This window comes from Dendropsophus ebraccatus, chromosome 13 (genome assembly GCF_027789765.1).
Source record: "Dendropsophus ebraccatus isolate aDenEbr1 chromosome 13, aDenEbr1.pat, whole genome shotgun sequence".
NCBI lineage: Eukaryota > Metazoa > Chordata > Amphibia > Anura > Hylidae > Dendropsophus > Dendropsophus ebraccatus.
The window spans coordinates 67,018,318-67,045,620 of record NC_091466.1 but is presented as its reverse complement, the minus strand read 5'-3'; the positions used below and the strand labels follow the sequence as shown (position 1 = coordinate 67,045,620).

The 27,303-nt window shown below is 42.0% G+C and overlaps 1 protein-coding gene across 2 annotated transcripts; it reads left to right on the top strand.

Moving 5' to 3' along the window:
* Positions 1-1,065: 1,065 nt before the first annotated feature.
* Positions 1,066-26,924, top strand: RCOR1 (REST corepressor 1). Of its 2 annotated transcripts, XM_069949213.1 has the most exons (13): positions 1,066-1,468; positions 1,566-1,625; positions 14,668-14,748; positions 17,412-17,464; positions 18,203-18,364; positions 18,793-18,911; positions 19,628-19,706; positions 21,289-21,483; positions 21,743-21,820; positions 22,515-22,572; positions 22,795-23,024; positions 23,741-23,827; positions 26,692-26,924. In XM_069949213.1, the coding sequence occupies exons 1-12, from the start codon at positions 1,309-1,311 to the stop codon at positions 23,777-23,779; spliced, it is 1,314 nt and encodes a 437-aa protein (XP_069805314.1). In that variant the 5' UTR covers positions 1,066-1,308; the 3' UTR covers positions 23,780-23,827; positions 26,692-26,924. The 2 variants fall into 2 exon arrangements, with proteins under 2 accessions (XP_069805314.1, XP_069805313.1); XM_069949212.1 differs by having other exon boundaries at positions 23,741-26,924.
* Positions 26,925-27,303: the final 379 nt, after the last annotated feature.

Genomic DNA, 27,303 nt, shown 5'->3' with positions numbered 1-27,303 from the left:
TTTTATAAGTTGTCAGGGCATGCTGGGGGTTGTAGTTATGCAACAACTGGAGAGGGGGGGGGGGGGGGTGCTGGAGAGGGGGGTTGTCACAAATTATGTCTGTGGGCATGCTGGGAGTTGTAGTCTTGCACAAGCTATAGACCACAGGGAGCAGCTGAGGATCTCTGCCCCGGGGATTTGGATGCAAATGCAACTTAAAGGAGAAGAACAGCTGCAGAACATCTTGGAGTTGCCATTTCCTCCTTTGTATACTGCAGCCATTGCCACCTAGGCACCATTACTGGTATATATATATATATATATATATATATATATATATATATATATATATATATATGAATGGAGGTGTAATATTCCCTGCCAGGTGGAGGAGATGTGCTGCAGGAAATCTGCTCATTGCACAAGTTACAAGTGTCTGCCTGCTGTCCCCAGCCCTGCCTAGTGCAATGTGGGAGCCTCAGCCTAGAATAAGAAGCTTCTCCCCCCAGAATTACTAAATCCCCTGCACCCCCCTCCCCAAAACTTCTCACCTCCCTGCCCCCCTCCAATCCCCTCACAACAACCCCCATCATCACCCCATCACTCATCCCTGTTCATTATAATAAGGGATAAAAGAAGTCTACTCCGAGTATCATTCCGCCCCAGTGAGCAAAAAAATAGTCCCCTCCACTTCTAATTCTTTGTATTCCTTTCTAAGTCTCTCCTCCAGCCGCCACAGGCTCCTCGCCTCCTTTCCTTGAGGTTTCCCACTGAGTTTCATTCAGCTGTGTGCCTAATTTTTTATTATTTCACCCCAAAAAGCCTCCCCTCACAATAAAAAAAAAAAAGAACCTGATATCAAGGGGCGTAGAGATTGCAAACCCCAAACCCACGTACAAGAGAGAGAGAGGAGCTGCGCCTCAACCAAACGCAGGCAAACGGAAGCGCCGGCTTCTGTGATGGACGGCGGCTTCGACCAATAGGAAGCGAGGAGCGATTCCAAAATTCCCCAGCGTCCAATAGGAATGCGGGAAAGGCGGGAATAGGTTGAGCAGCGGGTTAGGTTCTCTCTCAGCCGCTGTGGCTGTGAGGCAGAGTGTGGCTTAGTGCGGGCGGCGATGTGACGGGAAAGTTGTCGCTTGTTTTGTGGGGGACTCGGAGGCGGCTGCGACAATTGGAGGACTGCTCATCTCCATCCTGTCGGGGGCTTTACTATCGCAGCTGCGGTTCTTGATTAATTTAGTCACACTTCACACCTGGTGACTACTGCGTCCTCTCCTCCTATATTTTCTACATCTATATTTTACCTCAGGAGGAGCTCCCCTCTAAATGCCAGCAGCCATGATAGAGAAGGGGGCAGAGGGGTCGGGGAAGAGGAGGGGCAGGAATAACGCAGCCAGCAGCAAAAGTTTGACGGCACAGAACGGCAATGGCAGCAACTCGTGGGAGGAAGGCAGCAGCTCGACCTCGTCCAGCGACGATGAGCACGGTGAGTGTGGGAGCCTCGCAGCGGTGGTAGCCTCGAACTCTCCCCTATACCCCGGGGGGCCCAGCCTACTGACCGCGTCCTCTCCTATCTCTTACAGGTGGCGGGGGCATGAGGGTGGGCAGCCAGTACCAGGCGGTGGTGCCGGACTACGACCAGGGTAAGTGATGGGCTATGGCCGGTGGTAGCCTCAAACTCCTCGCACTGCTGCCAGTGCTGTGCCGGCCTGCAGGGGGCGCTGTAGTGTTATGTGCAGTGTGGATAGAGAGGGGGTGAGGGAAGAAACAGAAAGCAACTTTTATTTTCCTCTTAGAGCCTACTGTGTGCATGCAGATGGGCAGGAGATGCGTGCGGTAACGCAGCGTCTTGTCTGTGCTGCAGAGGGAGCTGTATGTAAGGGGGAGGAGGGCTGAGCCTCAGCTGCAAGGGGGAGGGGGTAGTACTCAGCTTTCCTAGTGTCCTGATCATTGTGCATACTAGATTGGGTGGACACTCGGCTTTCCTAGTGTCCTGATCGTTATGGGTACAAGAGGGAGGTAATGTACTAACTCAGGTTTACTAGTATCCTAAACATTATATATATATATAGAGAGAGAGATATGAGATTAGGTGGGCACTCAGCTTTCCTAGTGTCCTGATTGTCATGGATACTAGATTGGGTGGGCACTCAGCTTTCCTAGTGTCCTGATCATCGTGCATACTAGATTGGATGGACACTCGGCTTTCCTAGTGTCCTGATAGTTATGGGTACAAGAGGGAGGTAATGTACTCACTCAGGTTTACTAGTATCCTAAACATTATGTAGATATATAGAGAGATTAGATTAGGTGGGCACTCAGCTTTCCTAGTGTCCTGATCGTCATGCATACTGATTTGGTAGACACTCAGCTTTCCTAGTGTCCTGATTGTCATGGATACAAGATTAGGTGGGCACTCAGCTTTCCTAGTGTCCTGACCAATATGGGTACAAAAGGGAGGTAATGTAGTCACTCAGGTTTACTAGTATCCCAAACATTATTTATATAGAGAGAGATATGAGATTAGGTGGGCACTCAGCTTTCCTAGTGTCCTGATCGTTATGGATACAACATTTGGTGGATACTCAGCTTTCCTAGTGTTCTGATCGTTATGGATACAACATTTGGTGGATACTTAGCTTTCCTAGTGTCCTGATCGTTATGGGTACAAGAGGGAGGTAATGTAAGTCACTCAGTTTTACTAGTACATGGAGTGGATCAGGTGAGCACTTGGCTTTTTTAGTGCTTTGGTAGATAAAAGGAGATCAGTTGTTGGTCACCCAGCTTTTCTAGTGTCCTGAATGTCACCTGCAAGGGATGGATAAGTTAATTACTCATGTAGCCAGTCTCATACCTATAAGGAGGTAGAATATGTAGGCACCCATCTTTCCCAGGCTCCTGATTATTAGTTTATAAGGAGGGCATCCCTAAAAGTAATATGTAAGAGGATGAGATCTGGTAGGCACTTAGCCCTTGGGGAGGGGGGTTAGATGATTCCTGACAGTCAGAGAGCCTCAGCTACCAGGGAGCAGAAGGTAGTCACCCAGCTTTCCTAATTTCCTGAGCATCATAGCTGCAAAGGTTAAAATAATCTCACAGCTTTACAGTCTCCCGAGCCGCATAACTTCTAGCTGGTGAACAGGTAGTCACCCAGCTTCTCTAGTCTCCTGAGCGTCAGGGATGGGACCGATTAGGTATTCATATTTACTTCATAGCTGAATAGTTACCCAACTTTCTTCGATTAAGGAGTCTAGGAAATGTGGGTGCCCATACATTGCAGCACATGCATTCACTCCATGCAGCATTGGTATTAATGGGGTGGGGGGGCTTCAGCTATTAACATTGATGTGACCACTTTGGCCCCATCCCTAATAATGGCCAACAGAGCACTTTTTCCTAATAGACGAGCTCTTGTTCAGTATGTTTCCCCAATATTTTTTGGGGGGGATCTGTTTCTGGTAAAGTTGAGTGGCAGCCAATGCTATGGTAGTTGTATGTCACTTCACTTTCTGTGACTTGTGAGCCTTAATTCTGCTCTGTTATGGAGGTGCATGTGGAATGTTACTGTAAAAGCGGGCAGATTTGTATTTCAGGAGCCTGGGAAAGCTGGGTGATAGGTGTTGTTGCACGGGGGAGTCTACATTGTTATCAATATCTGAATTTAAGACTATAGCAGCTGGGGTTGTAAAACCATAAGTCACGCGGGCATGATGGGAGTTGTAGTTTAGAAACTGCCGGAGAGCCGAGGTTTCCTGCTCCTGCTAATACCATGATTAAGAAAGCTGGGTGACTTCTTAAAGGCACAGGTATATATTTATATAGTAGATATACTGGATTAGTGATAAAATGGTTGTCTTACAATTTTCTAAAGTTCTTGGATAAGATGTCAGTGTTACTTTCAGCACCAGTTGCGGTATATTGCCTATTTGTATATTTTGTGTTCTTTCTATATGGATTGGTGAGTCATCTGTTGCACTAGTAATAATACAAAGAGCACAAGACACAGGCTAGGTGGTAGCCTCAAACTCTCCAGCACTTGCTGCCACGCTGCAGCTGTCTGTTATCTCATGTAATCCCAGAAGTGGACAGCAGGGGGCACAGTCCTTAGAAAAGAAAATTTCCTTTAGATCCTTTCCTACCATCTTTACTTTTTTATTAATTCTGAATTTGTAAACTGACTGAATAAGAAACAACAACATGAACTTCCCCCTTCTGGCCAGGAAACGTGTCCATCGGATCTGCCACTATCCCCAGAGTTGTGTAAGACAAGCCCTGGGCATCACAGCAGGGGTGATAAAAGTATTGGGGGGGAGGGGAGGTGTAAACATCTTGTAGGTTTTTCCGTGTATGTCGTCTATATGTTTGATTGACTGAAATATTTTATTATTGTATTGATTTCATAATTTATAATTAAGTAGTGGTTTGTAGCTAAGTGCAAACCCAGCTTTCCCAGAATCCTGTGCCCCTGGACGGACTGGCTGTTCACGCACCAGTGGTGTTAGGTCATTGCCTTCAGTTGTAATTGTAGCTATGGGCGGAGGGGTGTGCGGAGATTGTCAGGCCTGGTGCCTCGGGCCCATAGTTCCTCCTCCAGATGCCTCAGTTATAAATCCATCAGGAGTCTATAGGATCAGCACACTCCTGTAGTTTGCATTAGGTGTGTATACATTCAGCATACTTCTAGGTGCAGTATTGTAGGTTTTGCATTAGTTGTCTGTGGATGCAGCATTGTACATTGGGTTCAGCAGCCACCATATCTTTTAGCATTGTAAGTTTTGTATTACATCTCTATGGGTTCAGCATACCCACTCATACGTGAATTATTGTAGTGTATAAATGTCTATATAAGATCAGCATACTCATAGGTGGTGGTGTAGGTTTTGCATTAGGTGTCTATGGGTTCTGCATACTAATAGATGCAGCATTGTATATTGGGTTCAGTGCACTCATCGATGCAGTATTGTAGATTGTGAATTAGGTGTCTATACATTTAGCATTGTATACTTGACATTAGGCATCTATAGGTTCAACATATTCATAGTCAGTATATTATCAGCATACTCATTGATTGGCATTTGGCATCTATCATTGTTCTCATAGGTGCAATATTGTAGATCTTGCATCAGGTGTCTACAGGTTCAGCCTTCTCATAGGTGTAGTATTGTAGAGTTAGTATTACAGATTTTACATAGGGCGTCTATATGATCGGCATACTCCTCGGTTTGCAATGACTTCTATTTTCTGACATTTGTAAGGTTGCATGCTGGCGAAGTGTTTTAGGCTATCATGTGAGAACTTTTGCTAGAGGCGAATACTTTGGCCATCCCTTTTTCTTTCAGTGCTGTAAGTAAAGATATAGGAAGTAAAATAACTGCACTGACTGTCCAGGGAGAGAATAGCAAGTGAGGGAAAGAAGAAAATCTGCCCTGCAAATATAGACATGTGGAAGACTGGCTCATCCTCACCGCAGTGTGTTGGGTTAGAAGCTGCGTGCGAATTCATGACGTGACGTGTATATTGCAGTTCCCGGTGGAAATTTGTGCACTCCGGTTCTTACTAAAGCGTCAGTTTTCTGTACATTTCTGTGGAGTGTGACTTTTGTCAGATCCCGTAAGTCGCTGACCGCTGCAGCTCGGGGGGGCTGGGAGCGGATGAGAGCTGTGCGGTGCCAGACAGTAGGCCACGATGCTGGCAGAAGGTGCTGTCTGGTCCAGACCTTATTCTTCCTATTAAGTTGAGAGCACCACCATTGGGGGATTGGAAAGGCTGCGTATAATCTCTCTGGCTGTACAGTCTCTTATTGAGCGGGTGTGTTGGACTGTGCTAACGCAGTGTATTGGAGCTGGCCAAGCAGAGTGTCGTGTAGCACCTTTTAGGATGAAAGGTGCAGTATGTGGAGAAGTGCCATGACTATCAGACACATGTCATCCACCCCCCTCCCCACCCCCCCTTTTCTTCGGTGCTCATTGCATTGTCACGGCTGACCGCATTAACCAGTTCAAGTCTGGAAATCCCTATTTTTATTTCTTATATAGAGAAGTCGATCACTTAATTTCATGCCTGCACATATTGTACCCCCTCCCTTTGCTCAGCGAGACGCTCTTTTTAAGCTATGCAAATGGTGGATGCCTGGGCTGAGACAGATTCAATCACTTGTTCTCAGCAAAGACACTCCTGCATTGTATTTCTTATGAGCTGTGACCCACCCGCCTACTTTACAATATGGTGAGCGTGAGCTGTGGATGGGGGGGGGGGGCTGCTGTCGTGAATAACTTTACAACTTTTTCTCCCCCTTCCTATTCTGCTGCTCGCCATAAGCTATATCATTGTGTCCTTCCTTATATAATTATATTTACTTTGTCGTATATCAGGATTACATGAATATTGATAGCAAAGCAGCTCCTTCAACTTTCCTGCTGCATTGTGTTCATACAGCCTAGTTTCCTGTTTTTAATCCATTTGTCTGCCTTATAGAGGAGCCGGTCATCTGCCTCATTTATAAAGAGATCCTATATTTACTACTGCCAAGCGGTTTACTAATTTAGCTGGTTCTTTGTATTTATGGTTATTTTTTTTTTCTTAGCCCGGTGTTCTCCCAGCTTATGGGCCCCCTCTGCAAAACTATAACTCCCAGCATGCATGGTGTATGCCAAATGAACGCTAGACAAACGTCCAGTGCATAGTAGATCGATGGCCTCCTACATGGTACAGCTTTTGCAAAACTAAAACTCCTAGCATACTCCATGTGCAGAACAAATAGGCCGTCAGCCTGGGGGGAGACACTGGGCCAGGCCGTCAGGCTTCTGCTTTTGTGTAGATGGAAGGAGCCTCATGTATGCTATACTGCAGTTTCAAATCAACTAGTTTCAAAAAGTTATATAGGTTTGTAATTAACTTAAAAATCTCCAGTCTTCCAGTACTTAGCAGCTGCTGTATGTCCTGCAGGAAATTGTGAATTCTTTTCAGTCTGACACAGTGCTCTCTGCTTCCACCTCTGTCCATGTCAGGAACAGTCCAGAGCAGTAGCTAATCCCCATGGAAAACCTCTCCTGCTCTGGACAGTTACTGACATGGACCATACCTTGTTAGAATTGACATGGACAGAGGTGGCAGCAGAGAGCACTGTGTCAGACTGGAAAAAATACACAACTTTCTGCGAGACATACATAAGTACGGGAACGTTTTAGATTTTTAAATAGAAGGGAATTAAATCTACAACTTTCTGAAACCTGTTTATTTGAAAATACCCCTTTTAAGTTTTCTGTATAAATAAAAATTTTTTGCCTTGTCTTTTCCCGCGCCTCCACATTCCATAAAAATCCTTGAATTAAGTGATCAAACAATGACATGACTTGCACTAGTGCACTCTATTTTGGAGGTGAAAAAGTAACATTTGGTGAAGACTGGAGACCCAGCAGCCCAGCCCAGGCCTTCTACTCCTCTCATTGTATGTTTCTGTCCGGTGTGACCTAAGGATATCCCGCTGCTGTAAAGCCGTGGCTCCCAATTTGTGGCACTGCAACTCTCAGCATGCCCTTGTAATCTAACTGATCATTGTTCTCTCTTACCTGGTATTGCATGCCGGCTATCAATATAGGGGAGCTTGTAATGTTTCCTGCCCCTCAAAGCTGAGTGGATAGTATAGGTTAGAAGGAGGGTACCTTGGCTCTCCAGCTGTTGGGAAAAACCACAACTCCCAGCATGCCCTGACATCCTTCAGCCACAGGTCCAGGAGCTATGCTATAATGCGTAACATCTGTATTTGTGTGCCTTCTCATAGTAATATTTAAATCTAATATTTTACATATTTTTGATCCTATTGAAATGCACTTGTTTGTGCAGCAAGCGTGTGGATCCGTGCAAGCCCCGAATGTGAATGGGTCGGTCCCAGAAATCTCTGCCACCAGCTAATAGGAGGTTATTAATGCAGAATTATGCAGAGATCTGTGAGCAGTGTATTGCTATTAGTGGCTGTAACACACAGGATAGCAGTTTGCTTGATAGGTTGCATGGTCCTGTATTTCCAGCTATTACAATGGCCTACACCAGAGCTGTCAAACTGTGGCCCTCCAGCTGTTGTAAAACTTCAGTTCCCATCATGCCTGGACAGCCAAAGGCATGATGGGAATTGTAGTCTTGCATCAGCTGGAGGGTTGTAAGTTTGACATTCATGGTCTAGACATTAGACTTTTTACCTACAGAATCTACAGTGGGAGCGAAGCGCTTTGTTCCTATCTGCCCTTCAGGCTGCGGCCTTTTAAGTCTGCTCCGCTCCTCCCTGGGTGCTGGGAAAAGATTAATCCAGTCCTGGGAAACTTATCCCAGTTCGTTCCTACGGTAGATTCGCTCATCTCCAGTACAGTAGATAAGTGACGCTCTATGTGCAGGCAAAGTCTCCCTCTAGTGATCCTACCACTTCATTCTGTATTCTATCATTTGCCCTGGATGTTACCTCTACTACAAGTCTAAAGCTTCATAGTGTCCTTCCATTGTACGACGTGTTCCCTTCTGAACAGTTGACAACCAGAGTGTCCTAGACTTTGACGTTAAACAGGAACGTTGCACATCATGGCAGACAGCCTCCAGGATTGTGCAGACACCCAAGGAGAGATGAACCCTGCGCCGTAATGCCTGATCCCACGCGGTTTTCATCACCCATCGATATCCTGGTAGCACCACCGTCAGCGCTGAAAAGGCTATTTTTACAGCTTTTTCTGCAGTTCTCTCCAATAAGTGGATTCTTAAATATTTTTTTTTCTGCACAATGCATTTATATAATAGGGAAAAACAAAGACAGGACTTGAGATGTAGAATCTTTGGCTGGGGTGTATTATCTGCCTCCTGATATTTATTATGTATGTATAAAAAAATAAATAAATTTTTTTTATTTTTTGCTGAAATTGGTCACATTTTTGGCCCGCTGAAAGGAACACTATATATCTCCTTTAAGAGGTTGTCTTGGTACTCATCTCCAATCCCTTTCTCTCATAGACCTGAGGCTGGCTGCGATTCCACCCATGCACTTGCAATACATGAAAAAAGCTGTCAGATGATCCTTGCAGCGGGAGTGGGATAACTACAACTCCTAGCATACACAGAATGGGCTACTTTCTCATACACATTAGATCAATGGTCTTTAACCTGTTGCCAAACTACCGCTCGGCATCTGTGTACGGCAGGATCAGAGTAAAGATGGCCGTATATTGGGTTTAGTTGGGACTGGCTGACCATTTATTGTTCTCTCAACATGGCCTGATAGCCGAAAGCCATTGATCTTACATGTATGAGATGTTTCCCGGTGTTCTTTCAGCATGGTGCGAGTTGTGGCTCACCAGATAGTGTAAAACGGCAACTCCCAGCAGGTGGGATTAGGAGAAAGATCTGTCATGTTAATTGTCAATATTCCTGATAAATAGTTCTCGAGGGAGATAAGTTGCTAGAGGAGTCTGGCAGCAGCTTATATCTGTATCCGAATATGATAACCAGTGCACACTCTGCAGAACTGAGCATGCATGTATCTGAGGTGTGTGTGGCCACCAGGTGTTTGGCAGTAACAAAGGATCTGGCATATTGCAAACCCACCTGCCTGATCCCCCTCCTCCCTCCTGCATCTGCACATTAGTCAGACTTTTATCTAACATGAATGGCCGTGGCGGGTGCCCTCCCCCACTCCTCTCTGCTATAGGAGGCAAGAAATGCAAAGACCTGCCCCTTGTCCTTTTATCAGCCCATATGCTTGGAATCAGGAGGACATTAACCCTTTGTGTTCTCTGCAAGTGTGTATTAGGGACATGCAGAAAATCCTGCAGAGATCGGTCTGTAATATCCACTTCTGGGTCTAGTTTTCCATTGAAATAACTGCACTTCCTGCTAACAGATTATTCTATATCAGCTGCTGCTCCACGTGAATGATGCCACCTAGTGGTGGAAGTGTTGTACTGTAACGTCATCAGGTTACTGCTGTATGTGAAAAAAGTGAAGTGAAAGCGTAGCCTTTGTAGCCATCTGTATTTAGATTTTCTTCCCATCGTGTATATAGATATTCTTTTGTAGCCTCCTGTGTGTATATATAGATAGTTTCAGTGCTTCTGATGTTTCCTTTGTTGCGGTTTTTATATAGAGATTTTCTATTGAGTGATGCCTATAAACAAGTTGGTACTGTTGATCTAATTCATTTGTTAGTAACCAAAAGAATGTAATCTAGCCGGGTGTTGGCAGCTTGGTTACTGCAGGACTCCGCCATCAGCGACTTTGAGATTATCTTATCTCCATTTGCTCAGTTGAATACTTTATTGATATTGTTTTCCCCAACAGCAGCTCTAGTCCTATGGAGGCAGCAGACACTGGACTTGTCTGATCAGCCTCCCCTCTTCTACCAATATGTGGCCGACGTGATAGCCGAACGTCTTGGACTCGTTATGGAATTATCATCGGATTAGTAAAATTACAAAATATTACCATGAATTAGAAGCCGGATTCAGTGATTCCTCCTCGGTGCAGGACGACTGGTCAGGGTAACCGGTGTAATTAGGTTTTCAAGGATCTGCTGATCTATAGACCATCTGTCAGGCCGCGCAAGGGGTGAAAGGTAAATCAATGGTTTCCTGGAAGTCCCCCTCTTTAACTTCCTGTTAAGAGAATATTTGCTGGAGGTTGCCAAGAACAAGCTAAGTTTTAATGGCTTTGGACTCCTTTGAAGATCGGCTATGAAAGATACGATGGTGTTATGAGTAAGAGCAGACTCTTCTGCCGGTGACTCCTCATGAGGTCATAGTGTGCACTGCAGTGGTATAGATTCCTGTGGTGTAGACCTGTTAGCTGAGATTCCCAACATCTCCTCTAATGACTTTGTATTAGATTAGGAGAAGTGGCGCCACTCTGGGTCTTGGCTGGTATTGCAGTTCCGCCCCATCCAGGATTAAAATAATGAGGTAGAAAGTAGCCCTCTACTTTGCTATACATTTAGGTTCCTCGCCTCCTTTTTAGGTGTTTTTAGGTTTTGTTGTGTTATCACTCCCCTTTGACATCCGTTGTACAGGGTTAAAAATTAAGAAAAATGTCCCTGCTCTGAGATCACTAGGGGGCGCTCTGCTGCTGTATATAAAATGAATAGGATCAAACAACGGGCTCCTCAGATGATGCACTTGCCATTTATCAAATAAAAAAATAGTACAAAGTCACCGATAACCATGCAACATAAATTAAAAGTATATCCCCTACATTACCAACGCTGTCTATTCCAAAGCCATGTTTTATTATAGTCGGCTATAATAGCTAAAACGTGCTTATGACTGCTGTTCTTTAGATCTATCATTATAGACCTGGTCCTTTAAGAAATCCTATAATGCAGAAGCCACACAGGGCAAGATGAGGTGAGCAATGACACCATGCTCTGGGGAAACAACAATAACCCGTGCATCTGTGAATGCATCAATTTATGCAGAATCTGAAATGCCTGTTGTCTTTTTTTTCTCCCTCTTATTTGGATCAGTAATCTGATTTGGAGACCTGGGGTTATCCAGGAAAAGAAAAGGCACAGCTGCTTTCTTGCAAAAACAGCGCCACCCCTGTCCTCAGGTTGTGTGTGTGTGATATTACTGTTCAGCTCCATTCACTTTAATAGAACTGAGCTACAAAACCCACAAACTGAGGACAGGAGTGGTGCTGTTTCTGAAAGAAATCGACCATGATTTTATAAGCCGGGACAACCCCTTTAGGGGCCTATTACACCAACAGATTTCTGGCCAATGTATCTGACAGAAGCCAAAGGCAGGAATGTATTTGAAAATAGGAGAAATCTCAGTCTTTCCTTTATGACCTGTTCTTTGTTTATAGTCTGTTCCTGTCTTTGGCTTAAAAAATCGGTCAGATATCTGTAGGTGTAATGGGGCCCTTAGGGCCCTATTCCACTGGACGATTATCGTTCAGATTATCGTTAAATCGTTCGAATCTAAACCATAATCTTCGGTTGAAATGCAGTTAACGATTAACGACTGAACGAGAAATCTTTGATCGCTTTATAAGACCTGGACCTATTTTTATCGTTGCTCGTTCGCAAAAAGTTCCCATTGAATAAGACGTCGTTCGCAGTAGATATGAATGCAATAGCGAAGAAAAAACAATCGCAAATACGATCATATCAGGTCTTTCGCAATAGCGGTCGTTTGAGATTGTTAATCGTTAACGATTATGCGAACGATAATCGTCCGGTGGAATAGGGCCCTTACCCTGTGGATTCTGCTGCAGGATTAGCCTTCTCATTCTAGGAGGAATCAATGGGAGTGAGCTGCATAGTGCTTCTATGGCAGGGCAGACGCTTCATACTGTTGGATTCCGGGAAGGAATCCTCCTTATATTGACACACATGACTCTGTGTTTCCTGTTTTGCTAAGTTGCCCAGCGATAAAGATAACTAAAGCAGAACCTAATACTTGATATAAGACTACGAATACTATAACATCTTGGGCTTTTATAAAGGAAAAACCTGCAGGATGTTTCATATATATATATATATATATATATATATATATATATATATATATATATATATATATATATAATTTTTTTTTTTTTTTACCTGTTGCTCAAGGGAATGAAACTGAGAAGTGTTTTTGTTCCAATAATTATATGATATAACTGCGCCCGTATGGCTCCTGTCTATTACTAATCCCTGTATGTTCAGCGTTTATCTCGTCCCCTCTGGGAGGTTTTTGGCGTCTATCATCTGATATTCGGCGCTGAGGCTGGTAGCCGTTAATATCAATCGATGGCCAATTATTCCGCATATTCTATGTGTATACAATTATTCCGCATATTCTATGTGTATATAATCTCGCCGGTCCTCCTGTAAGTGCTTGTTCCTCTAGGAGGATGTAATGTGCGTCTCTGCTTTTCCTTGTATTGATCTCTAGGAGAGCTCTCGCTATCCTGACTACTACATCATCACAATATGGTAAAATGTGTGTAACCGAAGCCAATCCTAGAGGGTGAACGACCATATTTTACTTTTTTTTTTTTTTTTTTTTTTGCCCGGTATGTAAAGGGCACATACTGTGCAAAAATTCTCAAAACCATAGAGTGGGTCCTTTGCATGGGGTGCAAACATCAGTCACTGAATTTATTACATGGCTGCCCATGTAACACTACACTTCCCTTCTGTCGCTGGGGCTCCTTACCTCATAAGAGGGTGTCCGGTTGAGCTATAGCCGAGCTGAATTGCAGCAGTCATGGGCGGAGGGGGTTAATTTCCTGCCATTGATCCTATTGCAAAACCTGACAGTCAGCATCATGAACTGGCTGCTAACAGGGAACACTAGATTGTTATGGGTTGGCTAACATAGTCTGAAAAGATGGAGTTTAGTGTTGATGTCCCTTTAAATCAGTGATGTCAAACTCACGACCCTGCAGCTGTTGGAAAACAATTCTTATGCCTGGACAGCCAAAGCGTTCGCTCTTCAGGCATGATGGGAGTTGTAGTTTTGTAACAGCTGGAGCATGATGCAGGATGATATCCCTCAACATACAGGACCCTCACATGGGGACTGGTAGGATAGGTAGTATTAGATTATACCTACCCTCTCTCTATCTCTATCTACCAGCATTGTCTTCATGTAGGAATTATGATTCTGCTGGTTGGAAAAACAAATATACTGAAAAGTCCAGAATGCAATCTCTAAACTCCCGTATACCACAGTCCAGACAATAGGCAGATGGACAGCAGGCACCGCAGCTGCTACTGGATCAGGTAGACGACCTGTTGCTAAATTATTTACAAGCCCTTATACCTCACCAAGCACAGGAGCCGATCTTACAGTAATGGCATAGGTTGTGTGTGAGCATGTTTTATCCTAGGTGGAGTACAGTACTGGGGAGCGGGGGGATTTACACAGCAGAAGGGCCCTGTGCGTGCTGCAACTTCTAGCTCATCTCAGTCATTAAAGTATTAACGGCTAAAAGATCCTGGTTATAAAGATGTCTGCACTACATCGCTTCATATACTTCAGAGCTGCACTCTTTTATTTGCTGGTGGAGTCATAGTGTAGATACATTACTTATATTTTACTGATCCTAAGTTACATCCTGTATTATACTTCAGAGCTGAACTCGCTTCTGCAACCCTACCAGATGGTCAGATCAGCATTTCCATCTCCGCATTGATCCTTTGTGTTGCCTACTAGGCAGCATTACTCACTGATTACTGATCCATAATGTATTCACTCTGCCCTCTATAGGCAAACACTGGAACTTCAACACATTGTTCATGTGACTGGAAACCATAATTTCTTAGATGAATAGTAATAGCCTTAGTACAGTGAATATCCTGTATTACACTGCACTTCTGCATCATTATGGTGTGTAACGATGTTGCAAATATAAATGCTGAGCTGGATGTATCATGTGTCACTGCTGTACTAAACTTACTAGTGGACTCAGTTCAGTGATCTGTTTTCATGCAGTAACCTCATAATATACATTGGTTTTAACAAAGCGATATGCTATATAAAGGTGCAGAAGATGTGGTTTCTTGTGAACATGGTACAGATATATAGACAGATTTGAGTTTTACATACTTTTGCTTTATGTAGAGGTCCTATTCCCAGGTTGTTGAGAAACTAGCAATTTTACGTCTCCATTTTGCATGTATTTTAATTACTGTTTTTTTTGTTTTTTTTTTGTCTCCTGCAGAAGTGGCAAAAACCTGTCAGGAGCGAGAGAATCTTGGCATGTTGGTTTGGTCGCCTAATCAGAATTTATCGGAAGCCAAATGTAAGTATTTGATTCTTTATAATACTCTTACCCATGCTGCAAGGCTGGGTTCACACACAGTTTTTTTTCCATACATTGTTTGCAAAAAAGGATGCCTTTGTGTGCCTTTCATTAGAAGAAAAAAAAATAAAACGAATCTAAACATCCTTTTTTTTAATGGACACAAAAACGAGGTTTACTACGTTTTTGTGTATGTTTTTTTTTTAAAAAAAGGATCCTTTTTTTTTTTTTTTTTTTTTTTTTTTAAATAATGGGAGTCAGTGGAAAAACAGATGCACACAAATGCATCCGTTTTTTTTTTTCATCTGTTTTTTGCAAAAACGTAGTGTGAACCCAGCCTTAACTGGTCACCAGGGGATGTGATTTTCAATACGAAAAATCTGCCTTCAATAGACTGGACCTGGATATAAGTATAGCATTGTTATAAAGCACAAGAGTAAAAGAAAAGTTGCAAGCAAGCTGTATATCACACCTACTGTTGATTTAGATTTTGAAAGTTATAACGACAGGTGAACTTAAAACGACAGGTTTGAGCTCACCTATTCTCTATACAACTAATGCATTATGATACTACAACTTCCATCATGCCTAGACTGCTTAGAGCTATCAGGGCATAATTCATGTTGTAGTTTTGCAACACCCTACAGGTTGCTGAATACCTTCTCTGTACAGAAGCCGTGCGTTGGCTCCTTGCATGTAGTGACTGATGAAAGCTGCTATGACATAATGAGAGTTGTAGTTTTGCAGCACTGGGACAGCCACAATTTGGGAAATGGAATTGTATTTTTAACAAATGCATTATTATACTAAGAACTACTACACCCTGCATGCTCTGTCTGTATTCAGCTGTCATGGCACGCTGGAAACTACAGCTTTGAAACCACTATGAAGCCACAGATTGGAGAGGCATTTATTGAGGGACAAGTGCAAAGGCTACATTGTTCCTTGGCACATGTATTTTTTTTTTATTTACATATTGAGTATCTTTATACCACAAATGTTCTTGTGGTTCATTTTACTTGGGGTCCATTTACACAGATTATCTGATCTGCCAAAGATTTGAAGCCAAAGCCAGGAATGGTCTTTCCTTTTTGACCTGATCTCTGTTTTTAGTCTGTTTCTGGCTTTGGCTTCATATCTTTGGCAGATAATCTGTCAGATAATCTTTCTGTGTAAATGGACCCTTAGTTTCGAATATAAACCAGACTTAAGGCCCTATTCCACCGGACGATTATCGTTCGCATAATCGTTAATGTTTAACAATCTCAAACGACCGCTATTGTGAAAGACCTGAAAACATTCACTCATTTCCATGGAACGATAATCTTTACTTATGATTTGTATTTGCGATCGTTTTTTCTTCGCTAATGCGTTCGTATCTACTGCGAACGACCAAACGATGTCTTATTCAATGCGAACGATTTGCGAACGAGCAACGATATAAAAAGGTCCAGGTCTTATAAAGCGATCAACGATTTCTCTTTCGGTGGTTAATCGTTAACTGCATTTCAACCGAACGATTATCGTTTCGATTCGAACAATTTAACGATAATCTGAACGTTAATCGTCCGGTGGAATAGGGCCTTTAAAGGGGTAGTCCACCAAAAAAATTTTCTTTCAAATCAACTGGTGCCATAAAGTGCCAGAGATTTGTAATTCACTTCTATTAAAAAATCTCAAATCTTCCAATACTTATCAGCTGCTGTGTGTCCAGCAGGAAGTGGTGTTTTCTTTCCAGTCTGACACAGTGCTCTCTGCTGCCACCTCTGTCCATGTCAGGAACTGTCCAGAGCAGTAGCAAATCTCCATAGAAAAACTCTCTTGCTCTCTAGACTGGAAATAATACAACTTCCTGTTGGGCATACAGCAGCTGATAAGTACTGGAAGGCTTGAGATTTTTTAATAGAAGTAAATTACAAATCTCTGGCACTTCATGGCAGCAGTTGATTTGAAAGAAAAAAAAATTTGGGTGGACTACCCCTTTAAGCCCCTAATACACTGGGCTATCTCTGGGAGCCACTGCTCCTATTACACAGAACGATGGCAGCATTTTGTTGCCCTCCATCATTTGTCTTTCAACACGTTAAAGGACAATGAAAAAGCCGACAATCAGTCGACATCTTTCATGTTGGCTGATAGTTGCCTTATATCACACGAAGCCAAATACGGCCGATAATGGCTCTGTGTAATAGGGCCTTAAATGTCTGTATTCTGCCACTAGATGGCAGTCTGAGTCTGTGTATGAATTCCAGTAGAGTTACTGGTGTCATGCTGCAGCAGTTCAGTCCTGAATCGTCCTCTGTAGGCAATTTATAATTTCCATTTTGATTTTCTATTTGACATTTTGTTAGGTCACTGATGGAAGCGTCTTTCAACTAGTGCTATAACAATTACATATATGAATGAGAGACTCGCTTTCCTTTTAACAGTTGAATGCGCACAAGACAGGCTTTCTGTAGAAAAATCCTCACCAAAGCATGCATATTTGCCTGCGGATTATGCAGACAAGAAAACTGTATCCTAACCAAAGTTCCAAACCAATGACAGACTGGGGATGTCATTGTTTGTTGCTGCAGAAACATCTGTGTAGAGCCCTAGCAGAATATATATCATTATATGATATCACCATATGCAATAGTGTAACCTTTGCCTTTGTTTTCCAGTGGATGAATATATTTCTGTTGCAAAAGAGAAGCATGGCTACAACATGGAGCAGGTAATGAGTTCTTTGTAGTATTGCTGTCTAGCTGTCACAGGTTTTGTCTCCTTTTCTTACACCTGTATAATAAACATTTGCAGCTGCCATGCTTGCTGCAGGATGGAAAGCTATGTGTAGTCTATTGTCAGTGCTCTGCATTCATGTAGCCAGTGCAGCTACCAGCATTGCCTTTTACTTTTCCAAATTTGCGCTTTCCAGCGGTTGCAAGACTCCCAGCATGCTGTTCCATTTGGAGATGAGCAAACTTCCATTTTACCTGAACTCTTTGCATTTGATTACTAGTGGATGAAGACGTTGGATGCAGCTCTAGAAAGTCTGGGAAAAGATTGATATAGGCCATAGGCTCAGGACTTCGTAGGGCTGCATCCAACTTCTTCAGCCCCCAGTAGGCACTCGAAGTTCATTCATCTCTAGTGGCAATGATTGATTTTGAACTGTAAATTTGAGTATTTTGCATAGCTTTGCTGATTGTTGGTATGTATTTATTTAAACCAAATGCCCCTAGGTGTGAGGCGCACACACGTTATCACCTATAAAATGATTGCATTGTTGCATTATTTAGCAGTTTTCTAAGAAATGCAAATGTTTGTGACCTCCCATGTTGTTGGTTGTGTTGCCGAGATAATCCATTGGGCTGGTGGCCCCTGAGCGTCTATGTAAACGTTGGCAGCTTAACTTGTGAAGTGTCGTTCATATTCCCGCTTTGGCTTACACGATTACACGCTTCCCTCACAGGCTCTTGGAATGCTTTTCTGGCACAAGCACAACATCGAGAAGTCATTGGCTGATTTACCTAACTTTACCCCGTTTCCTGATGAATGGACTGTGGAGGATAAAGTTCTATTCGAACAAGCGTTCAGCTTTCACGGAAAAACCTTTCACCGGATCCAGCAAATGGTAAGGACAATGCGGGGGAAATTGTCTGCTGCATCTAAGCCTTAAATCCTTGGATAAAGTTACTTTGGGGGCTACATGAGGGGACATACAACACGCCGTTCAAAGACTGCATTGTATGCAGACTAAAAACATTGCTTGCACGTTAACTGTACCTTTTCATAGCTGAAGCCGGAGGGTCTATAAGGACAAGTTGTTGGGCCTCTGAACTGGCAGCTGCCTAGGGTCACTTGGCACATTACTGTCCTACAGCTGCTTGCATGTTCATCCTTATAGCTACTAATATCCATGTGGCCCTGTCCCTGTTTAAGGGGCCCCAGAATTGTCTCACCCTCAATTTATAACTAATGCGTATTGTTGCTACAGTCATCTCACCTGAACAGAATAGCTTTGTCCGCCATTTACTGACAGCTAAATCTTTGTTTTTACAGCTTCCTGATAAATCCATTGCTAGCCTAGTCAAATTTTATTACTCATGGAAGAAGACCAGGTCCAAGACCAGTGTGATGGATCGCCATGCACGCAAGCAAAAGCGCGAACGCGAGGGAAGGTGAGAGACTGTAATCTGATTTCTGCAGGAGATCCCTGTCCCAAAATGCACTCCCTCACCCGTCCCTGTGCCGAAATTTCAGTGTACTTTCTGTTCCCAATCCTGTATTTTACAGTGAAAGTACCCTTTTGTTAATCACTCCAGGAATAAGCGAAAATGGTCTTCAATTCACTGGGGGAAAATATCCATAGCAACATTATTTTCTGCTAAGCACCAGCATCATTTGGACGGCTGGTGGCTTTGTCAATTATACGTAGGAGTTGTGCTGAATGTATTTGTATGTTGGCTTAAGATGGACGAATGCTTATTCAGGCAACCACAATATCGCGGCATAAACAGGCATTCAGTTCAATCGGCAGAGGGGGAGAACAGCATCCAGACACCAGGGGCAGTATTATTATCCTGGATGGGGCAGGTTAAAATGCTAATTTGGGTAAGTGCTCTTACCCCATACACATGATAGTAGGTATCTGTGTGACCTGTCTAAAGTAAAAAAAAAAAACAAAAAAACAAAACTAAATAGTTTGTCCAAGATTAGAAAACATCCCTTTTAATCTGGCCATCACATCCACGGTGGGGCCATTACTTGAGGAAGTAATACAAACACCAAAAATGAATTCATCTTTTATTGTGAGCCTAACTAAATACACAAGTGCGCAGTCTTGAGACTTAATTTTTTTTTTCTTTTTTTTTTTTATCCTTATTATTTATATTAGTGGAGACGAGATGGAAGAGAACAATGGCAACAACCCAATTGACATGGATGTGGATCAGCAAAAAGAACCTAAAAAGGAGGCAAGTAATCCTTAATCTGCTCTGAAACCTAGCTTTTGTCCAAAGATGTCCTCCTCAGTCAGGGCCAGTTCACATGGAGGAAAAGAGGTGGAATTCTGCGACGGAACTCTCCACCACAGAATCCTGCCAGCCTCTGTGTCTTACAGGTAGTCTATGGGAGGGCTCGCGCCACGGAACAGTCTGCACCTCAATTCTTTGAGCGGGGGAGAGTGAGCCCTCCCATGGACTACCTGTATGACATGGAGGCTGGCGGGATTCTCCGCCGTGAAATTCCGCCTCTTACTCCGTGTCAACTGGCCCTAAATGTTTGTGTATGGAACGTCCAGAACGTGTGTTGAAGAGGCATGTTCCTGCATCGATTGACTATACCCCACTGACAAGGGGAATAGCAACACCAGATGAGAATTTATAACAGACTGGGCAGAGGAACGAAGATGTTCTTTTTATAAAGACTTCTATGAATTCATAACTGAAGACATGAGTAGCTTAGTCATTGGCAAGTTTATATACTGAAGACTTGGAGGCAGCAGCAAGGCCCCTATTTAAGGTGCAACGTTCCTCTTCTGGGGGATGGTATTGCGCTATAAATGGCATCGTGAGTGCTCGCATTGAATGCGGAAAATAAATGTGTTGTGTTTAATTGTTAGCCGGCTTTTGTGTTCTAATGGTGAATATTCATCTCTCGCTGTTCTCTACTTGCTGTACATTCACCAGCTAAAATTGAATTAGAGGATCAGTCGCTGCTGAGGAAACTCATTATGCTGCACTTGTTCTTTGTGCTTTAATTTGTCTCTTTATTCTGCTAAAAGTATCTGAAAATCGCCCTGTTATGTAAGAGTGGGCTGAAGACTGACTCCGGGGTCCTATGTTTTACTTGGCTGCCTTTATTTTTAGTTTTATTTTGTCAATTTTATGTTTGTTTTTCTTTTACACAAAACGTTTATTTTAAAACCTTTTAAGCGTAGGCTTGCCTTCCAATCCCCCTTTTATAATTCTAACAGGCAAGCTGACAGACATAGTGTGATGCTCGAAGTTTGCTCAACTCTAATCTGTATATATAAATCTATCCTACATAAGGTTTAGACACTGTAAATACTTGAGTTGCACCCACTAATCTGCTGGTCGAGTCACTGTCTATATTATATTCATTATAGGCTTTACACCTGGATAAGTAATGTATGAACACAGATACTCCAGAGCTGCACTCGCCATTTTGCTGGTATAGTCAAACACAAGATATAACTCAGGATTAGTACAGGATAAGTAATGTATATACACAGTGACCCCACCAGCAGAATAGTGAGTGCAGCTCTGTAGTATAATACAGGATTTAAGTCAGGATCAGTACAGGATATTATACTCCATAGCTGTATTCTGATCTGCTAGTATGTCCCCAGTGACTCCACATTACATTACTGATAGCTATATTCGACCCAAAAGTTGCACTGACAGTGCTGCAACTTTAGTGTTCCATATAGACGTTAAATGAAATTTCTCTTATATTCAGAAATCACCAAGGTAATGCTTTTCATTTGTGGCATCTACTAATAGAATGCTTTTTGTTTATTTAACCTGTGGACAGGAGCCAAAAAATGATACCATCCCTCATGTGAAGAAAGATAAACATCCATCACAGGCCAAGAACCGAGCGAAGAGGAAACCTCCCAAAGGGATGTTTCTTTCCCAAGAAGATGTTCAAGCAGTTTCTGCAAATGCCAATGCTGCTACCACACTGCTGAGGCAACTAGATATGGAACTGGTCTCTATAAAACGACAGGCAAGTAATACCGCCAAGTTTCCAGGGAATCCTATGCGTTCTATAAAAGTCCACCTCTACAAAAAATATTGTCCCAAGGCATATACAAGATAAAGTGAAGCAACTTCATTTTAAAACAATGCCCCCTTTAGTTTGCTTATCACTGCTACAACGCTACGTTGATTCCCTGTTTAGTTTTTTACTTAGTAATTAAAAAATAGTAATTTACCCTCTTAAGATCAATAGTGTATTTTAAAAATGTACTCACTCCCCTCTTTAGATCCAGAATATAAAACAGACGAACAGCGCTCTTAAGGAGAAGCTACAGGGTGGTGTTGAAGAGTTCAGGATTCCTGAAGTAAGTATAAGTCTATTAATTAATCGGCCTGATTGTGCTGATATGGCACCAGCTGCATGCTACAGAGCTAGAATGCAGCTCCCCTAGGATACGGGCAGCGTCTGCCGGGGTATCTTTATATAGTGGGGAAAGTGTTTCACTGCAGGGCAACAACTAGTCACCGTGCTCTGTGGAAATGATTGACAGGCAGAGAGGCACTAATAATTGGTCTCTCTGCCTGTCAATCATCCCCGCAAAAGGCAATGACAGGCAGAGAGCTGTGACTAGTCATCGACAGCTCTTGCCCAGATGACTAGTCATTTTACCTCTCCCGGCATTGCGCCCTGCAGTATAACAACACTATTTTAAAGATACCCCAGCAGACATGGCTGGTATGCTAGGGAAGCTGCATCCTAGATCTGCAGGATACAACTGGGAGCCATATCGGCACAATCCTGTAGCTGTTATATGAAAAACTCTGTTTACTTGTCTTGCTTTACTAGCAGGAATACCATTGAAAGCTCAGTGTTATCAAAGTTGGCCTCAACCTTTAATGCAAATGCCTAATGTATGTGAATATTTTTGTCACTGAATGGAAGCTGTCAATATTTGCCACTTGAAAACCATCCTGATCATGTCCAGGATCATGATATTATTTATTATGTATTATTAATTTATTTTTATTTTTAATTTTTGTATTTTTTATTTTACTTAGGTGGCTCAAAAGTTTAATGCCCGCTGGACAACAGAGGAACAGCTTCTTGCCGTACAAGGTAGTTAAAATGGCATTTGTGTACTGTACACATGTTTATCTTTGTCAATATAAGAAGCATACCTTCTGCTTCCTGCTGCATCGCTGCCCTCTTATATACTGTAACAGAGGAGTCAAAATGAACTAGCTAGGCAACTGTCTGTCTTCATGGGAACTCCCTGTGGATAATTCACATCGGTTATTTGAGCAAATGCTTAACATTTGGGTATGTTTTGCCCCACAGCCATCCGAAAATACGGACGCGACTTTCAAGCAATCTCTGATGTGATTGGAAACAAGTCTGTGGTCCAGGTGAAAAATTTCTTTGTGAATTATCGTCGCCGTTTCAACATTGACCAAGTTTTACAAGAGTGGGAAGCTGAACACGGGAAATCCGAGGAAAACGGTGAATGCATTGAGAAGCCAATGAAGTTAGCAGATACTGCTATTAAGATGTCTGATGAAGAGGAAGAGGTGAGACATATTTTTTTGTGCCTGTTATATAGGCATGTCACATTAGAATTCAGTGTTTGATTGAAGGGTTGACACTTTGATAATATTGCTCTGGCTGTGAATACATGCTCTGAAGGGTGTTTTCATTAAAGTAGGTGACAGCTCTTTTGGGAGCTGTATACATATCCAGAAAAGTCCTATACTGAGCCTTTTTAAAGGGGTTATCCAGCGCTACAAAAACATGGCCACTTTTCCCCCTCTGTTGTCTCCAGTTCAGGTGCGGTTTGCAATTAAGCTCCATTTACTTCAATGGAACGGAGTTTGAAACCCCTCCCAATGTGGACAAAAGAGTGGGAAAAGTATTTCCATCTTGACAAGATATGCCCTATCCACAGTGTCCATGGAATAGGACATACCTAAGAGATCATAGGGAGTGGGATCAGACTACTGATCTTGAGTATGGTAACTGCAGTTCAATATTTCCATATGTTCTGAATTAGTGAAGACTTTAGAAAACAAGGATTTAAGGGTGGTGATTCTGACATCACAACGAATCATTAGTGCAGTCAGGCGGTAGGGAAAGCTTCATGTATTATAGGCTGTATAATATAAATTCTATGTTTTAATGCAATGCTAGAAAAGCAAAGCCTTACGAATTTAAATCTTAAGGATTGCTTATGTACTGGGGCTCTTTAGTGGTTAGTTTAAGTAATTTTGATCTGTTTTTATATCCACAGGCCGCCCTTCTAGACGTCAGATACACCCCTGCTTCATGAGACCAAGAACTGTTAGTGTTGACTACTTTAAATTGCCCAGATTTTCAGGTATTACAAGAACTCAGCCAGCCACCCGCGTCATGCTTCGTGGACAAGCAGCTACTTACCAAAAAGGCAAATAACTTCCAGCCCTTTAAGATATCTGCCTTAATCATCTCTGGTCACCCCAGCCTCCCCCCAAAACACACATCCAACACTCGACTTTCACTCCTATTATTGATGACTGAGACAAAAATTGATCCATTTACTTCTTTACACCATTGGAATAATGTGATTGTTAACCTGTAAATAACCTGCAACCCATCCTGCCTACCCAATTCGGATACGTTCTCCGCTGCCTGATGACCACGGTCCCGGCTGTACAGCTGCTGCATGCACAAACTTGTGTTCTTTGCTTTTTGGATGTTGTAAAATTAGTTTAGCATTAATGAAGATCTCTCCTGAGCCCATGAACGGCCCCAGTCCCCCTTTATATGAATTTTTTATTTTTTTTTTTTTTGTTATTGCTTTATGGACAAAAACTTGTTTTTTTCCTTCCGTTGAGGATGATTTCTGTGGACACATTGAAAATCTCATTCAAGTAATATTTCCGGGTTTTGGATGATGTCACCAAGCCGGTTATTCTGTTGATCATAGTTGGGGAGGGAGAAGAATCTGTAATTTCCCTAAATGTTAGGGAATTTGTTCGTTTTTATTTCTCTTAATATAGATTTATATTTGTTTTAAGATATTTTTTTTTTTATTATTTAAATAGCTGCTTATTCTCTTTTATACTATTCTATCGAACATTGTCAGAATGTTACATCTCATCCCTACTGTCATCCTTCAAACTGTGACAAATTAGTGTGCAAATACTTTGGATGCAAAGTCAAATTTTGCCGAAAAAGAAAATCACTGCTTAGTGACCCTCTTGAGATTTTTCCTGGAAAGTGGGTGGGCCTAAATAGAAGGGGGTGTGGCACATGTACCTATAGAAGACGTGTACACCAGCTCTGGAGTAGGTAGTGGTTGCTTAAGAGACCTGTGTCGCTTACTGAATTTGGGGCATCTAAGTGGCACTTTTGTCCTCAGGTTGTGTATAGTATTGCTGCTCACTTTCATTGATGTGAATGGAACCGAGCTGTTATAGCTCACACAACCTCAAGAAAGTAGCTGTTTTTCTTACTCTAAATAACCATTTTAAATAATGAAACCCAATGAAGTATGAACTTGCAGCCTAGGTCTGACAGAATGTCACAATCCTATTTACAGGAAACCCATAAAATCTGAAATACAACTTCAGTTATGATTAGATGTACATGTAGCTGATCAGGATAGGTTAGTTCTTGCTTCAATGAACACTCTACCTAGATCTAAACTGTGAAAGATGATAATATGTGTGAAATTTCCCTTTAACGTCTGACCATTAGGAGACGTGCAATGTCCAGGTGATTCCTCAGTGTATATTTTTAATTTGCCAGCCCCAGAAATCATACCATTTTAGTTTTTAAAAAATTTTTTTTTCTGGTATATAATTTATTTTCTCTCCAAATCATGTTTATTTAATCATTGTCAATCATTTTTTTTATTTAATCTTAATGCTTGTCGTATGTGCCTTTTGCATTTTACTACTGGCAAATATCCTGTATTATTAGATATATTAAGGTGTCTCTTTCCTATGTTGTGTGGTTTATTTCTTTTTTTTTTTCCCCACTATTTGGTTCAGAAAACTTTAATATATTTTTTTTTCTGTTGTATGCATACTCCTGGAATTTTTTTTAATATTTATTTGACATTTAGGTGACTCTTGTAAATGTGATACAGAGATTTGCCAGGGTTCTATTGATGTATGTGACTGTACAGGTAGATTTGTGAGGCCTCTGGTCAAAGAGGTGGAGATGTGGATCGGTAGTATTTAAAGCTTTTAAATTTTTTTTTTTATGTTAAAAAATAGGATTATTGCTTTGGGAGGCTAATAACGAAAGCCTGTGAGTTGAGGGAGAGTTTGTGATTCCTGCATACCCTGCTTGGGAGTCATCCTTGCCCCATTCATCCATAGGGAATTTTTTTTCCAGGAATCCATAAAGCGACATTTGACTTTCCCAGATGCCGGGAGTGAATTCTTGTCCTACCCATTCATAGCAAAAGGTTGTGAGTTCTTCTGGCCCTCTTGCCCTATCGACTTACATGAAAAGCTTGTCCTGCTCACTCATGGGTAAAGCCTGAGAGTTCTTCTCACCCTGACCACTAAAGGAGTTCTTTGCCCCAGCCCTACTAGGTGATTGACAGCTATACGTATACACAATCCGATACCAGTAAGGCTGCCAATCACTTTATTGGCATGAGTACCAGAGGTTTCTTTCCCTGTGAGTGGATGGAGCAAGTAGGACTCGCATGCTTTCTATGGGCAGGTAGGGCAAGCAGGACTCGCAGGCTCCTGGCAGCAATAGAACAATTTTACCTGACATTTTTTTTAATCAAATCATATACTGTATAGTTTTTTCTTTTTCCAAGATCAGCATCTCCTCCTCCTGGCCTAAAGAGTGGACAGATCCAGTCCCACATCACAAATTGGGACTTTTGGTGCTTAATACAGTGGTTAGCAGCTCACATATGGGCTTCTAGCTGCCAGATCTCCTTACGATTTGCACATATATATAATTTTTTTCCCCTTTTTATTAGGAAGCCCTGATTTGCAGATATAATATTTTTATCACAAGGGAAAGACTTTTGAAGGAACCACAGAAATGGTCATCATGCCATTGGCTTAGCATTAAACCCATCAAACTGGTGGCTATTTTTTAAATAATTTTACATAATAGCTTTCCTTCCCGTTTTTATTATTTGTATTGTAATATAGAGAATAATTGCACATAAAATAGCATGTAGGATTGACCTTTTTTTTATTTTTCCTTCTCTCTTCTTAACACCAGAAAGAATAGTTACAATTGTGTGCAGGGGTCTGAGACTGACACCCCTCGATCTATGTAAGTTCCTAATAGTATACATTTTTAGGGAAATGAGGGTCCAGGGAAATCTCACCTAATATATTCATCCAATTTTTTTTTCTAATAGCAATGTGAATGTCTAAAATTTATATATTTTAGTGAAAGCTGGAAATATATTAAGTTATTGTGCAAAAAAAATATAATGAGGGTTAGGGAGACCGGACGTTTTACCAGTTATATTATATTATATTATTTTCTCCCCTAAACTTTCAGTTCATTTAATTTGGGCAGCAGTTCATTTAATGCAAGAACATGTGAGATAAGGATTATGTTGAGAATGAGCCATGCGTTTCAGTCCCCCCCCCCCCTCCCCCACACCTTATGTTGTACTATATAATAAATATACAGTGAAGAACAAGCCAGATTCCTTCAGCTCACGTTAAAAATTATTTCCTTTTATTTCAAAATTCATTAAAACAGTAGCCGACCTATTTACAGTAGCAGTAACCTATTTATTATTCCTCCCATGAGGAGCAAGGTGCAAATATTTTATGGTTTCTCTGCTTTGGACGTGTCTGTTCCTTACATTAAATCAGC

Coding starts and splice junctions, on each gene's coding strand:
- RCOR1 (XM_069949213.1), top strand. CDS start 1,309: ATGCCAGCAGCCATGATAGAGAAGGGGGCAGAGGGGTCGGGGAAGAGG. Junction 18,365..18,792: donor TTCACCGGATCCAGCAAATG/GTAAGGACAATG, acceptor TTGTTTTTACAG/CTTCCTGATAAATCCATTGC. Junction 19,707..21,288: donor AAAAAGAACCTAAAAAGGAG/GCAAGTAATCCT, acceptor ACCTGTGGACAG/GAGCCAAAAAATGATACCAT.